At 43.0% G+C, this 16440-nt stretch overlaps 1 protein-coding gene across 1 annotated transcript in view; it reads left to right on the top strand.

Annotated features, from left to right (window-relative positions):
* The window catches only part of MYO16 (myosin XVI), a 484140-nt gene that overhangs the window by 144182 nt on the left and 323518 nt on the right, over nucleotides 1-16440 (top strand). Inside the window, exons 7-8 of the mRNA XM_019529669.1 lie at nucleotides 2473-2548; nucleotides 8371-8524. Of these exons, the coding sequence (XP_019385214.1) occupies nucleotides 2473-2548; nucleotides 8371-8524 (230 nt within the window). The remainder of the gene's footprint in view (nucleotides 1-2472; nucleotides 2549-8370; nucleotides 8525-16440) is intronic.

The raw sequence follows: 16440 nt of genomic DNA, 5'->3' as shown, positions 1-16440 counted from the left end.
CCCAGAAGATCACTGAGTCCAGCCCCACTACCCCAGGGGCAGGAAGTCAGCAGGGATCATAGGATCCCAGCAAGACAAACATCCAAGTGTCTCTTGAAGGCATTCATAGTAGGTGCTTGAACCACCTCCAGCAGCAGTCTATTCCAAACCTTGGGGGCTTGGACAGTAAAGAAGTTCTTCCTTATGTCCAACCTGAAACAGTCATGGAGGAGTTTGTGACCATTTGACCTTGTCATCCCTTGGGGCGCTCTGGTGAACAGACCCCAGATCCTGCAGATTAAGCATTAGAAGTCTTGTCACCTTAACCTGTTGTATTTTGTTTATATCTCTTAACAGAAGAGAAATACCTACCTAATTCCCTCTTTGCTCATTCCCTTTGCTCTATCATTGTAATGTTTTTATACTGTAAATACTGTGCATTTTCTCAGTCATCCATGTTTTGTAGCACTAGGATACTAGTATATACTAGTAAAACTAGTATAGAAATCTTTGCATTGGTGTATAGAGCTCTGAATACCGTGAAGAGATATGCCAGCTGAAAATTAACCTCCTGTTTCTAAAACATGTTAACCTAATGAATTTTAAACCAATGTAACATCAATGCATCTACTATCCAAGAGGAGGAACTATTAAGTAAGTGGAATTAGCAGTGATCTGAATGCCTTAGTCACAATTATTTATTTGGCCTACTGTTCTGGCCAGAAAAGGAAGCCAGAACCATAAAGCTGAGGGGCTTGAAGTAGTTTTAAACTTCAAGCATAATTCTTCAACATAATTCTGTGAAGAACATTTGCCCAATTTGTATGAACAGGCAACTATTGACCTTTGTATTTTTGTAGTAGTTACTAGTCACTGCTCTTCTTTGCTATCATACTTTAATCAGTATTGTCCTCTGTGTATTTTATTATTCTTTTAAAATTATTCCCTTTCCCCTGCACTCCTTTTAAAAAAAAATATTTTCCTTTTAGGCCAAGTTGCAGCTCTGCTGTTAGCCTACTATTGACATCCTGGCCACATCTCATTTCCCTTTTGATGTCCTACTTTGGACTAAAGAAACTTTTCTACTCAGCCTACTTTTCACCTTGCTCACTTCCTTTGTGCTATTGCTAGGTTGGTTGTTTTTACCTTGTCAGTGGACACATCTACATGAGATACTTTGCTCAGGATTAGAGCAAATTACTGTGCAGTAAGCATCACTGTCTACATGTGCAGATGCTTACTGCACAGTAATTTGCTCTAATCGAAAGTAAATTTGCTACCGGTAAATACAAATAACAAATTTACTCAAGAGTAATTACTATGCAGTACAGCATGTGTAGACAGCCAACCAGGAGCAAATGTGCTCACAATCAGCTGGACATTGTTGGCACTGGATGTGGACCCTGCCCCTATACCTTTGTTCCAGGCGAGCACACTCCTCAGACCAAACACAATACCTGCTAGTTGATAACGGGTGAGTTTATTGATACAGAGTGATAACAAAAGAGTAACAATACAAACAATCAAGCAATTCTATATCTACCAATCTATATCTAGGGCTGTCATCAAAGTCAAAGTACAGTTGGTCAGGCTGCAGGCTCCACTCTGAGGCTCTTTCTCTTAGGTGTCAGCAGTCTGGAGGTGGGATGCTGAGGCCCACAGGCCCCCTTCAGTGGGGTGGATGAGACAGGTTACTGGTATGCCCTTGGTCCATCGTGGTCTTGTGGACCCTTCCCGGGAGACACGGATGGGGATGGAGACCCCTCTCAGGGAGCAGAAAGAGGAGGGACAAGAAGGAACAGGGAGGGACCCTTTGTTAATCTCAAGTCTCTGCTTTTGTATTCTCCTTCCCTCACTTGATGACTCCTGATGACTCTTCATCCATAGCTATCTCCAATTGGTTGTCTCTGTGTAGCCTTCTGGGCCTTCTCCTAATTTGGTCTGTTCCCCCCAGACTGGGACACAGGCCCCACCCCTGCTCTGGGGCCTTGTAGCTGGTGTCACTTATCTTGTGTTATGGGACAGTGTGGAATATACTTCCTTGGGTCCAGGCTGTGTGTCTTTGTTGTGTTAGACAACCTGTCTGCTTTCAGGTGGTGATCTTGTGTTATGGCATGCCCCCCTCAATTCTCAAACTGTGTCCATCTGTTGGCCTTGCTGTGTTAGACAGCCCATCTGTTTTCAGGGCCATGAGAAGCTGTTTGTGTGTCTCCCAAGCTCTTTAGAAAGCCATTTAACCCTTGCTGCTGATCTTGAACCCTTATAATGCATATATCTATACCTATAAGCCAATTCCCCGCAAAACCCCAGAGCATGGTGCAACTTGCAGCAAGTATGGGGGTGACTGGAATAGGTGAAATATAGGAGTGAGACACAGTTTTTCCTCTAGTTAGGAAGTATTGTATTAAGAAGACTTTTCCTTTTAAACTGAATTGTAACTGATATTTGTGTCATGCTTCTGTCCTTTCAAAAATCTGCTTTTGTTCTTTCTAGACAAACCTCGTGAAATTGCTTTTGACACATTGGGCCAACCCCCATCTTCTCAACTGCAGTAATGAAAGGCCTTCAGGTATGACCATTATCCCTCTTCCCTCCAAAATGCTTCTGTCCTTAACTCATGTATGTTATTGACCTAGCCACTTGTGCAAAGAGGAAATTGCTTTTGTTTGTTTGCTTGCTTTTCTGGTAGAGTGTACCTATCTTAGAAATTTTACTGCACAATTCAACCACAGGAATTGCATTATTTAATTTGAAGAATATTTAACCAATAGGATACAATAAGTTATATGTCCATAGCATGTTGTCATTGTACATATTGAGCCATGCCTTTGATTCCTGGAAGCATGACTTCATGCAAGTACTTAAAAGAGCTTTTTTGAATATTATAGAGTAGGATGATTTATTCAAGAATATGTATTTTTAAATGATAGCACCTTCTGTTATGGAAAACCATCTACAAAGTAAGAGAATATTATATGAAAAGATCCTTGCATTAGGATTATTAATGTAACATTTAGCATTGGTGTTTTTAGCATATATTTGATTTTTTTTTTTTTTGAAGATTGCTGTGTTTGGCTTTGTTTTAGTTTTAGTAACATCTAGAATGAGGTGCAAAAATTCTTGTGCGTCTATCTCCCTGATTTCTGAGGTGCAAAGGACCAGGAATTCATCCCTTTACACCTGATGGGAACTTCATGATCACTCAGTTATCAAAGAGTATTTTTTGCCAAAATGCTGCAACCCTTTCTTTCTCCATAGTTAACTGCTTTGGTCAGCTGTACACCTTTGTAACACTGACTGGCTCTATTGTTGCTATGGAGGCTTGCCTTTACACTTCCTCAATCTCTACCCAGTGATCAGCATATTATTTCTTTAGCATAAGTGGCTTTTCCCATAAGGTAGCACAGCTGCAGCTGGTGACTCATGGATTCATAGACATTAGGGCTGGAATGGACCTCATAAGATCTTTGGATCCAGCCCCCTGCCCAAGGGGCAGAAACTCAGCTAGGGTCGAAGGATCCCAGCAAGATAGGCATCCAAATGCTTCTTGAAAGTGTCCAGAGTAGGTGCTAGTGCTGTATCTGGGGGGAGTCTATTCCAAGCCTTGGGGTCTAGGATAGTGAAGAAGTTTTTCCATATGTCCAGCCTAAAATGGTCTTGCATGAGTTTGTGACCATTGATCCTTGTCTTCCCTTGGGCACTCTGGTGAACAAGCATTCCCCCAGATCCTGATCCACACCCCTTTTGTACTTAGCTAGCTTTTTCCTTGAGGTGAAGGGCCTGTCAGTAGGAGTCAGTCTCTTGTTCACCATCCCTGATGGCACACAACCTCAGCACTGCAGTCTGGACCTCCACTATCCAGCATTTCAGAGACTCCAATATGGAGCAAACCTCATAAGGGGAGGTATCAGTTCTCCTGATCCCATGCGTCTGGAGTCATACCAGTCAGCTCCCTCAAGAGGCCAGGGGCTCTGTCTGAGTGGAGGCTAGAACCATGAGTTCTGTCTGGGTGGAGGCCTCAGAAGTGCCAGAGGGGGAGGGGTCCAGTCAGCGGAGGGTGGGGATCTTTGGGGTGCAGCGTGTCCCCACCAAAGTACAGATAGTAGTCTAGACTACTACTGTGCCAACCCTTCTCTTCAGGCTCACTGCCTAGAACCTTGTGCCCCTCCTGCTCGCCCTCCTGCATGATCTCTTGCACTAAATTGTGCACCAGGCCTAGAGCGCGACTGTTTGCATGCTCTGTTTGTGAGGCTTTGGTTACATGGTTCCCTGCGGGGCTGGGCCAAGTAGAAGCCGGGGTGTGGGGGGGGGGGCATGACCCTCCTTGGCTCCTCTCAGCTGCCTCCCTGCAGTTGTCTAACTCCCACCCACTGCAGGCCCCACTTACCTCCCAGCTGTGCTGGGGTCAAGGTCAGGGTCTGTGCATCTGTTGGGGGTCCCTGAGGGGTCCTGGGCTCACGAGGGCACAATGGGCTTCTGCCTGTGTGTCTCACTTTGGAGCTGAAACATCCACTTCTCAGAAGTAATTTATCCTGGGCATATCTACACATGCTATTAACATGCTTTAACTTTACTGCACAGTAAAATAAGGTGCAGTAAGCTCTCCCCAAGACCACGTCTACACATGTGCCCATCAGGATTAAATTTGCTCCCAATCATAGCAGTTCAATGCAGGATTACTCCTGCCCTGCTCTGCTCCCCTACAGTAGTCGGTCGGGGGGGGTCCAGGTTCCTGGCTCCCTTAGGTGTCAGCTTCAGGATGGCAGGGGGCACCAGGGTTAGGCCTGGACTCCAGCGGGTGGGAGGAGCTGTCCTGCCACCAAGGCAGCTACCTCCCTCCCTACACCCTGATCGGCAGATCAGGGCAGGAGCTTGGAAACAGTCCCTTGCCCAAGGCAGTTGCCTGCTTCCCAGCCCATTGCCCCAGGTGGCAGCACCAGGGCTGGGAACATAGAACTGCCTGAGGGATGGGAGAGTTCCCCCACCCCCTGCTGCCTGGGCAGACCAGGAGCAGTTTGCTCCCAGTCAGCTGGCTACACATGCACTACTGTGCAGTAACTACTGGCTGCATCTACACAAGTGGCTGACTGCACAGTTGCTACTTTATGTAAAAGATCCATGTGAATCCTATTTTTTTGTACTTTATGTTGTTACGCTTCTTTTGTTACTCTTCTCTTCATATGATTGCTCTTATTTTTGTGCTTTTGTTGTTACTTTGTGTAAAAGTCATATGATAGCTCTTCTTTGCACTTTATGCAAAAGAGCCATATGATTGCTCAGAGATCCATTTTAATACTGAAGATAGGCTTGTTGAAAGTCTCTGGGTTAAGGTTAGAGGGGAGAGCAAAAAGGGTAATGTTGTAATGGGTGTCTGCTGTAGATAACCAGACCAGAAAGAAGTGGTGGATGAGGCTTTCTTCAAACAACTAACGGAAGTTTCCCAATAACAAGCCTTGGTTCTCATAGTTGACTTCACTTGCCCTAACCTCTGCTGGGAGAGCAGTGTGCAGGTAATTGAGGAAGTATTTGGAAAGTGTTGGGTACAGCTTCTTGGTGCAAGTGCTGGGGCAGCCAACTAGGGGTTGTGTTCTTCTTGACCTGCTTCTTCTTCCCTGAAAGGGAAGAATTGGTGGGGAATGTTGTAGTGGATGGCAACTTGGGCAGCAGTGTCCATGAAGTGATTGAGTTCAGGATCCTGAGGAAAAGAAGGATGGAAAGCAGCAGATTAAGGACCCTTGACTTCAGAAAAGCAGACTTTGACTCCGAGAACTTATGGGCAGGATCCCCTAGGAAGCCAGTCTGAGTGGGAAAGGAGTCCAGGAGAGCTGGCTGTTCATGAAAGGCTTACTGAGAGTGCAGGAACAAACCATCCTGATGTGCCAGAAGACTAGTAAGTATGGCAGAAGACCAGCTTGGCTTAGCAGGGAACTCTTCAGTAGACTAAGTCACAAAGAGGAAGCTTATAAAAAGTAGAAACTTGGACAAATAAATAGGGAGGTATATAAGAGCATTCCTCAGGCATCCAGAGATGAAGTGAGGAAGGCCAAGGCACAACTGGAGTTGCAGCTAGCAAGGAACATGAACAGTAACAAGAATGGTTTCTGCAAGTATGTTGGTAGCAAGAGGAGGATCAGGGAAAGTGTGTGTCTCTTACTGAATGGTGGAGGCAGCCATGTGACAAAGGAGGCAGAAAAGACTGAAGTGCTCAATGCCTTCTTCACCTCAGTCTTCACAGGCAAGGTCACCTCCCAGACTATTACACCTGGCAGCACAGTTGTGGGAGGAGCTGAGCAGCCAACAGAGATGAAAGAATAGTTTAGGAACTATTTAGAAAAGCTGGACATATACAAGTCCATGAGGCTGGATGGGATGCACCTGAGAGTGATGAGGGAGTTGGCTGATGAGATTGCAGAGCCATGCCTGACCAACCTGACTGTCTTCTATGACAAGGTGACTGGCTCAGTGGATGTGGGGAGACTGATGGATGTGGAGTACATTGATTTTAGCAAGGCTTTTGATATGGTCTCCCACAGCATTCTTGCAGGAAAGCTAGGAAAGTATGGGCTGGATGAATGGACTGTAAGGCGAATAGAAAACTGTCTGGAGAATCAGGCTCAGAGAGTAATAATAAATGGCTTGATGTTTAGCTGGCAGCCGGTATCAAGTGGAGTGCCCCAGAGGTCAGCCCTGGGACCCGTTTTGTTCAATGTCTTCATCACCAACCTGGAAGATGGCATAGAGTGCACTCTCAGCAAGTTTGCAGATGGCACCAAGCTGGAGAGAAGTATAGATACATTGGAGGGTAGGACTAGGATTCAGTGAGACCTTGACAAATTGGAAGATTGGGCCAAAACAAATCTTATGAGGGTCAACAAGGACAAGTGCAAAGTCCTGCACTTAGGCAGAATAATTCCATGCACCAGTACAGGCTGGGGGCTGACTGGCTGGGCATCAGCTTTGCAGAAAAGGACCAGGGGGTTATAGTGGACAGTAAGCAGAATATGATCCAACAGTATGCCCTTGTTGCAAAAACAGCTAATGGCATACTGGGCTACATTGGTAAGAGTGTTGTCAGCAGGTCAAGGGAAGTGATTATTCCCCTCTGTTCAGCACTAGTGAGGAAACATCTGGAATACTATGTTAAGTTTGCCCCCTGCCACTACAGAAAAGATGTGGACAAACTGGGGAGGGTCCAGTGGAGGGCAAAAAAAATGCTAAGTGGGCTAATGGACATGACTTATGAGCAAGGATCCTGATTTTCTCTAATAAAAATAAATCCCAAATTTTTGAATTAAAAAAGTAACCAAAATCCACATTTTTCTGTGATTGAAATGAAACACCACTATATATATAGATATAGATATAGCTATATAGTAATCTACTGTGCTGTAAAGTGTCACTGTCTACATGCACAGCATTTACTATGCAATAAATTAGTTTTCTGTGTGGTTGGTTACTACCTATATAGGCAATAGATCTACCATGCAGTGGGCCCATCTATACAAGTCGCTATGGCACAGTAGCAACAAGCTTAATCTATTGCACAGTAAAGAGTTTTGTGTAGACACACATACAGTCACTACATAAGTGCTCTTTTAAGGATTCTTCCCTGTCGTGGTGGACTAAGATAGGGTATTGGTATCAATGGCTTAGAAGAGAATATCCTTATACTAAAAGCAAGAAAATGAATTGTACTTAAACTATCCTGAATTTAAATTATAAAAAGTAAAAATGTAAGACTAGCAATGTGGAAAACTGAACAACTTTACCTGCAGATTACGTAAGGAAATTTGTACTGCATAGTCCATCAAAGAAATATGTGCCATTGTTAAAAATAATCTATAGAATTTTGTGCAGTACCTTATCTTCTCAGAAGGTTACTTGAGTGAATATGTCAGCCATTCATTTGAAAACAACAGAGCTGAGCTGAGACTATCCGTCTATATTGCTAGTTATATAACAATATGTCCTTTGTGCAAACATAGTTGTTTTCAGCACTTTGATTTCTTCAAATCAATATGTAATTTTAAGTGTACGACTAGCATGTAGAAATAAAAGAACAGTGAGGTATTTCAGTGTTCACTGTCATTGAATAAAGTGTTCAATCATGCCATTAAATATCATTTAGTTTTTATATCCCATTTACTATTGAATTGTTTAGTTCCTTCTAGAATAAGACTGGTTTGACTTTTGCCAAACAAAGATGATATAATTTCATACCAAGGCCACCTTACATTTCCTTTTCTCCAATACTCCTGTGATAAATTTCTTCTTAAATTTTATTTTTGTCAAAATGTTTATCTAAGCTATTGTTAAATCTAGAGTTTTGATCCAAATAGGGTTTTGCTATTTTTGCTTTTTCATGCTTAATATTTTTATTCCAATATCTAGATCTTGCAGCTTCTGAATTTATTGAGGAAATCCTTCTGAAAGCTGAAACTATTTGGGAGTTAAAAATGAAAGATCCTTCAACTGTTTCTACTTTATCACAAGAGGAGCCATATGAAGAGATCATCCATGACCTGCCTGCATTTTCTAATAAGCTGTAAGTATTTATAGTTAAGGGCAAAATAGTAGAGCTGTGTTATCCTGTATATTGTATACACAACAGATGGGCAAAGTGGGTTCTTCAGTCTGAAAGGCTGTTATATCTTTCTCTATTTCCTGCCCCAGTTTCTTCTGATTTAGATATTAACAGATTTGTAGTCAAAAGTTCACCATGTACAGTTATCAGAAGGTGAGAGAAGAAGGATAAATAAGATTTAACATATGACTTCAGAATTCAAGTATCTAGCAAAAATAGGGGAATAATGACAATGTTGGATTTTGTCTTGGGGGTTATATGGTGATAGGAGGTAGGCTGAGTACCTATGTTTTCATTTTTATCTGTCCTAACATTGCAGAAATTTAATGGGTACAGACCACTTGTAAATACAAGTATAAGGTTATTTCTGCATTGGCTGGAACCAATGATTAATAAATGAGGGTAGACCCACAGAAAGGGTTAAAAGCTCCAGGAGCAGAGTGCAAGTTGAGAAAACAGAGGAGGAGTAAGAAGCACAGAGCCTGGGTTGCCCCTCTCAAGGTCTGAAGGGAGACAGATGATTTTAGGTTTGTTTGGTTGTTGTTTGTATGCCTGCTTGTTTTAATGTTTGTTTTGTTTACTGTGGGGAGAAGGTTGATACATGTAAAATAAATGGGCTGGAAATCCTGAGCTCAGAGCTGCCTGTTGCCTAGCCTTGATATTGAAGCAGCCTCGTATCCCAGGCAGCTCCTCTGCAGCACATTAAGCTGGGTCAGAGCAGCACCAGGCTGGCAGGCTCACCCTCTTGACCACCAGGCAGCTGAGGCTGCTCTGACCCAGCTTAATGTGCTGTGGTCCCAGGTGCATGTGTAAATGTGGTGCCTAAGAGCAGTAAACTGATGTGAACTACACAGGAGTTTGTGTTGCACTAGTAGCATGTGTACACATGCCTAGTGAAAAAGAATTTACTTTCCATGGAATCTGCTATTAAATTTACTGTATATGCCTCTCTGCCAATCAATAGCAAGGGGCGGGGTCACTGGGAAATGCCCACAAAATTGGCTTTTCATGTTGCAGGCAAGCTGCAAAAATTGCTTTATCACACCAAGAGTTAAGTGGATCACTATTAATTACTCTCTTTCCTTTTGAATGGTCTTGATGAGCATTTTTACACATGCTCTGGAACTCAGTGCCAGGCGCTTTAATCAGCAACCCATGCTAATAAAAAGGATCCGCACTTCATATGTACAGGTTTCCCTTGATTCATGTGGGTTCTTTATATGAGAATTCGCTCTTATGCAATGACTATATTCAGACCCATAATGTGTTATATGCAAGGAAAATTCTCTCTTGTGATCAGCATAGATGCCCCCCTGCCCAAGCAGGTTAGTCTGTGGGGGAAGGGGAAAGGACCATGGCCCCACTCACCCCAGCCCTGGCTGCAGTGGCCCCAGGACTGTCCGGTGCCAGCTGCCTACAGCCGCTGGGATACACCATGCTCTGCCTGTCCCCTCATGCCTAGCCTCACCCCAGCTCCTGGGCTGCGTGGTGCAGGCAGCCAGTGTTGGCTGCTCCAGCATGGGCTAGGGTGAGTGCAGACAAGTGGAGCCCTGGACGGCATGGGGTGCAGCACTCACCCCAACACCAGCTGCCTGCACCAGAGCACGGTGCAGCCCAGGAGTAGATGTGAGTGGGGACAGGTGGAGCACGGTGCAGCCCAGCGGCTGCAGGCAGCTGTTGCCAGCTGCTCCCAGGGCTACTGCAGCTGGTGCTGGGGTGAGTGCCTCTCTGTTCCTTCTGCTTTGCTGCCTTGTGCAGCCCTGGGAGTGGTACCCCTCCCACCACCCATTCCCTAGTTCCAGCCTCACTCTATCCGTCCCTCACCACCAGGGGAACCTATCCCTATTAGTTACATTGTAAAGTGGGTTTGCTTTATGCGGATTTGATTTATGCACTGTTCTCTGGGAACGCATGTACAGCATAAATCGGGGGGAACCTGTATCAGAGTCCCCATGCATCCCTGTGCTGATAAAATGGTGCCAAGGAACTAAAGCTCATTGAACATATTTTATTTCAAAGCACTCTGCTGCCATTTTTTCAGTGCAAGGGCACACGGGGATGCTGATACATGTGATGTGGAAGGCTGCCAGAGCATGTCAATTTCCGTGTTCTGTCAGACTCAATTCATTGAGTCTGTTCCAACACACTGGAAGTGCATTGGAGGAGGCTTCCCACATGTCTTTAGGAGCCCAGTGTTTCATGAATCAAGCTAGCCTTTCCTTGGCAGTTTTACTGTCTGTTAGCTACCCCTGGTCTCTCTCTTCCTATTTCACAGCCCTGAAGACTATTTTTATCTCTTTTCAAAATCCTAGTTCTGCCAAGGGAGTCCAGTCAGGAGCTAGAAATTCAGCCTTTGGCTGAGAAGTTAAGAGCTGCTGACATTTTAGCTGTGAATCTGCTTTTTTTTTTTCTGAGTTGGAAGGGGAGGGTGAGTGAACTGAAAATTAGGCAGTGTTCTTCCTCTATTCAGCTATATCTCTGGATAAATCATTTTTTTTCTTCATTCTGTCTTTGTTAAAACAAGGTGCGTGTCTTATTTAGGGGTATGCATTATGAATGAAAATATAGTAGCTTGAAAACATGGATTATGTCACATTAAAATATGTTATCCTCATTACATGAGTAATGTTAAATATCATATTAAATAGTTCAAACTTGCAGGGCTTTAAATCAAATGTACCAATTAAGGTAAATTTTATTTTTCTTTATCAGTTAAAGACTAATAACACTAATGTTATATCCATTGACATTATTTCCTGTCACATACTTGGAATGAAAGCTACGAAGGCATTTATTTCTGTTAATTTCCAACCTGGATCCTGAAATGACATATAATGAGATACTCTGCCAAACAGTGAAAAGGGGTTGCCATTAAGCAATGATGTATTTCATTGTAAGTTCAATTTCTTTTCTTTTTTAAAAAGACATTTTATTTGTTGGTTCATTTTCCATATAATTCCTCTGTCTCCAAAGAATTTCCAAATGCAATTAGCTCTCAGAAACTGGACACCATCCAAAAATTGGGGACCTAGTACATGCATGGTTGATAAATTAATTGCTAAAGTGGAGATGGTTAACGAACAAAAACAATGGCAAAGAATGAAAAGGTTTTTTGTTTTGTTTTGTTTTTTTAAAGGCATCTCTTCTGTATAAGTGCATACCTATATAGGGGAAATGAGTTTTTATGTCAATGTTTACATTTATAAATATATTATGAGAAGCAGCTTTTTAACACTAACCTGAATTCTTTCTGCTTAGTCCATGTCATTATTCTTTCTAATAGCATATTTTATACATGACCACTGGATTAATTTTGGACTTCCTTTGTGCTGTGAATTTGTGGCACAGATTGGCTTCTGACCTCCAAAGCTTTCAGTGTTCTGAAGAAATGGCTGAGGCATGGCAGGGAGGCTGTGCAATCTGCTCTCCTCACCCCTTGCTCCCTGAAATTAAGGAAAGGAGAGTGATTCTTTCAGACATTTCCAAATGGTTGCCCTTTATATGGTAATAAAACTAAACTGTTGTGGGCAGTGACCTTCATTGAGAACTCCTAGAAAAGCTCATGGAGTAGAAAAATGAAGATAATTGACTCTGAAAATGAACCATCTGTGGAACGAAACTGCCCGACCATATTTTTTTTTTCCTTTTTCCTGAATTTATGATTGTCCTGAAACTCTCAGGACATGTCTACACTACAGTCCAAAAGTATGATTGCACTCTATATGGACACAGCCAGTCTAGTTTTAAAACTGGTGTGCCTGGCTAGTAATACCAATGTAGCTGCAACAGCACTGAGCTGAGCTTGGGCTATGCATTCAAGTACTATCTAGGGTCCAGCAGAGTTTTGCAGCCTATGCTGAACTCTACACCACCACAGATTACACTGTCATTAGTATCTGAGTCTGATAGTTCCAAGATATAGCTACACAAAGTGCAGTCATGTCTGTGGATTGTACTGTATTGCATATTTGCCTAACCAGAGTTAGGTCAACCACATGCTCAACTGTGCAAGTATCCAGGAGGTTAAATTCAGCCAAAAAAATATGCGCTCAGTCTCAGTTAGTTCACCTGAGTAGGTGCACTAATTTTAGATCAAGATCAGGTTAACCCAATCTAGGAAAGGGTTAACCTAATCTCCCAAAAGTCTGTATGCTTCTACAGCATAGCCAAGGTCTGGGACAGCTCAGCCACTGGCCCCAACCCCGACTGGGGTATTTTTAGCCTCCTAACCCCCACAACAAGGCAGCCTCCTCCCCTGCAGATCCATTGACTGCCCACCCCCCACAGCAACGCCAGAAATCCTGCCAACCCCCTCGCAAACCCATTAGCTTCCCTAATCCAGTTTCCCCCCCACCTTGAGTTACTTATATCAGGCTCCCTTCACGGCTCCTGGGACCAGGTGATGGCTGCCTACACTGCTTTTGTGGATGTGTCTACATGTGTATTTGGTGCATGAAAAGTTTATTAGTGAGTAAACTACACATGAGAAAATGCTCTTGGGCAGGCATCTACACATGCAGGGAAGTGGGAGCAGATTTGTTGCTAATGGCAGCCAACTGCTCCTGCTTCTTGGGGTCCTGCAATGGGCCTCTGCAACTACCAGGGGCAGCTCTAGGCTCCCCCTTGGTGCTAGCCCAGGGGCTGGTGGGGAGCACTAAGTCGGTAGGCAGGTGTCTCCTGGCCAGGGCTGGGACATTGCACCCTGCTCCCAGGGGCTGCCTACTGCCGGGGCAGGGACAATGTTCCCCTGCTTTGGCAGCAGGGAGATCCTGGCCCTGGCTCCTTGATCCTGGCCCCAGCTAACTCACTGTTAGCTGCCCCACCAGTGGATCGGGACAGGGGGCTGGGTCCTACCCTACCCCTACAGCTCTTTACAAGCCCCATGCCTCAGTCACTCAATAGGGGCATGGGGTTGGGACTTGCCTCTGACCAGGACAGTTTCCAGCCCCTGCTTTATGGTTACAGAGCAGGGGCTATTAACATCTGCCTGTTCCCCTCTCTGCTCCACGATCACATAACTGGGTGGGGAGCAGACTGGGGAGGATCTCCCAGTCCCTTGCTCCCCACTTGTTATCTCAGAGCCAGGGGCTTGGAGTTCCCTGCTGCCGGGGCAGAGGGGCATAGTCCACCACCTGGACTTGGGTGACAGCCTATCTTGGCAGCAGGCGTCTCCCAGGGACAGGGAACAGTCTCCTGCCCCTGTTGGCCAGTTGACTGAGAGCCGATTTGCTCACAGTCAGGTGTCCACATGAGCCCTACTGCAAATAAGTAATCACAAATCAATTTGCTACTTGCATTTGCAAATTTACTCATGACTAGTGAGGTTTACTGCACTGTGAGTATGTGCACATAGACACGCATGCTTGCCGCATAGTAAACTATGCTGCTGTGCAGTAAAGCACCTTGTATAGATGCACCCAGTAATTAGTAAAGTAAGTCACTTGGACCTACACCATATGTGGTGAACGCTTTTGCACCTGCTTTGGCAGATCAAGTAGTATTTAGCAGAAGCTAGAGGCAGATTATATTTGGTATTGGGTCTAAATTGTGAATCTGTTAATCAAAGTTCAGATGTTGCTGTTGATTATGATCTTCCAGAGCTTTTTGCAAGTCCCAAACTTCAGTATTTTTAAACAAAAGTACTGACAACCTGATACCAGAAAGAAGAGAGCAGATCCAGTGCCAAGATACCATGGGTTGATCCATACTAGAGAAATGTGTAGGAATAAATTGGACATTATAGATAGAGATTATGTCATACTTTCTATTATGGCACAAAGGTTATAATAGAGCATATTAGCCTTCTGGGATAGGAGAGTTCTCAGCAGGCACAGAATTAGTGTAGCTGACTCCCATACCATTTTGCACTGGATTGAGTAGGTGGGAAAATAACTTGACTACACTATGCATACAGTGTACATTACAGTCTTCTAGAGAGGTCTATGTTTTACCAGTTCATAACAGATAGATTGTTCTAATGTATGAATAGGCCAAGCCCAACATATGCTATGTTTTCTTGCATGCAGTACACCCCAGAAAAAGATGTACATTTTGTTTTTGAAAGGGTGAATGAAGAATAAAATATCTTTCCTTGTAATATATTACAAAGTAACAACAGGTAGGGACCTGAGCCTGCTTATTTGTCTGGTGTCTATGGATCACATGCAGTCTTTCCTTTGGCTTTTGCTTGGTAAGCAGTAGAAATGTCTCTTACCATATGTCTTGCATATAATGCACGCTCCAATTTCAAACACCTGGGTTTTTTTTAAGTGTGTGTTGTATGCAAGAAAATATGGTATATCCTATGAAAATCAGAGAAGCATAACCAGTTTTGTAAGGCTTCCCATTTGTCTTCTCTGCTGAGCTCAAGTGAGATCTCTTTGTACAGTGCCAAACAATTCTAATCTTGACTGAGGTGTTTTGGTTTAGTTCAGGTAAAATGTCATCATTATTATAATAACAAGTCTGGCCCATTGTTCCTTTAGACCAGACTATATCCACAGAAACTATAAGGTGAATTTTATGCTACCCTTCCAGTTTTTGTTGTACACTTTAGTTTATACCTATTGATCTTTTTTTCATCTCCTGATAGGAAGAAGAGTAATGTATTTGGGTAATAGATCTGCAAGAGTTAACTGAAAATGTACTTTCTGACAATTTTTGAATATAGCTGACAAATTAATTTTCATTCAAATGCATTATAAAGGAAATGTGTTAAAAGAGAGAGAGAGAAACCAATGGTAAATGATTCCTGGTCTATCAACAGAACTTAATTTGACCAAATTGGTTTGCAATTACATTATTGATTTCTGGCAGAACAGCTTGAACAGATGAATTGATAGTCAATATATACTACTCAGTTAAAGAAAAAAGTTTAGCTGTCTTTGTATTTTGTGTTATGCTGGGTTACAAAGCAGACATAGCTTCATTGAGCAATCATTATTAGGTTTAGCTGGATAAACTCCTGGGACTGTGAAAAGATAATTCCTGTATTGGAATATGTTTCTTTCCTAGTTCTTCTACTAAGTTGTTTTAGTATATCTGACTTCCCAGCAATGTACAAGGACGGTAAATTACAGGAAATGTCAATAATGATTACATATGAAGTGCTTCTCCTTCTCAGAAAATGCAGATGTTAATAGCACTTCATTTTGGTCCCTGATTTTGTATATGTGTTTGTAGAACACATTTACATAATGCTTCCTGTTTGCATTGTCATTTTATCTGAGTTTTCCTTATGGTTTGATGAAATTTTACCACTCATTAATAATCATGCACAGGACTGTGAAGTATAACCCAATAAAAAAGCTAGGTTAGGCTTACATGACCAGTAGCATAATTTATATATTTTTTATTTTATTGTTAACTAAAAAGAAACTATAGTGTTTTAAAGTACTTCCAAAATTCTTGGTGATTGTGTGAGGTTCTGTTAATGTTTTCTGTTAACCTTTCACTGCTTCCGTTATAAAGGTATAGTTAAAAAAGAGTCCTTCCTTTTAGTGTGGATACAGTTATCCCACTATAAAAGGATATAAATCAAGGGTATAAAGATACAATCAATCTACTATAGAAAAAGATGGTACGAGGTCGAGCTTTGGTGCACGTCAGCCAGTGAGAAGTAACCCTTGTGCGCGCTATTGTGGCATTGTTGTAACTTACCCCACGTCATTAAACTACCATAATTTAGCTTCTGCTTACTGTGATATAGGTGCATGCAGATGGGCAGGTAGTGTGGAACAATGGATGTGCAGTAGACACTTATCCTCTTATATCTCATAGTAGATGGTTCAAATGCCCAAAACCATTCATTTTCTGACAGCGCCACAAACCACACAAGTTGAAAGTTGAACCATGGACAGTGCTGCTAATTTTCAGAA

The sequence above is a fragment of the Crocodylus porosus genome, unplaced genomic scaffold (assembly GCF_001723895.1).
Source record: "Crocodylus porosus isolate Cpor-Errol unplaced genomic scaffold, CroPor_comp1, whole genome shotgun sequence".
Classification (NCBI taxonomy): Eukaryota; Metazoa; Chordata; order Crocodylia; family Crocodylidae; genus Crocodylus; species Crocodylus porosus.
Note: the sequence above shows the minus strand (reverse complement) of the source record. Positions and strands in the feature narration are given on the sequence as shown.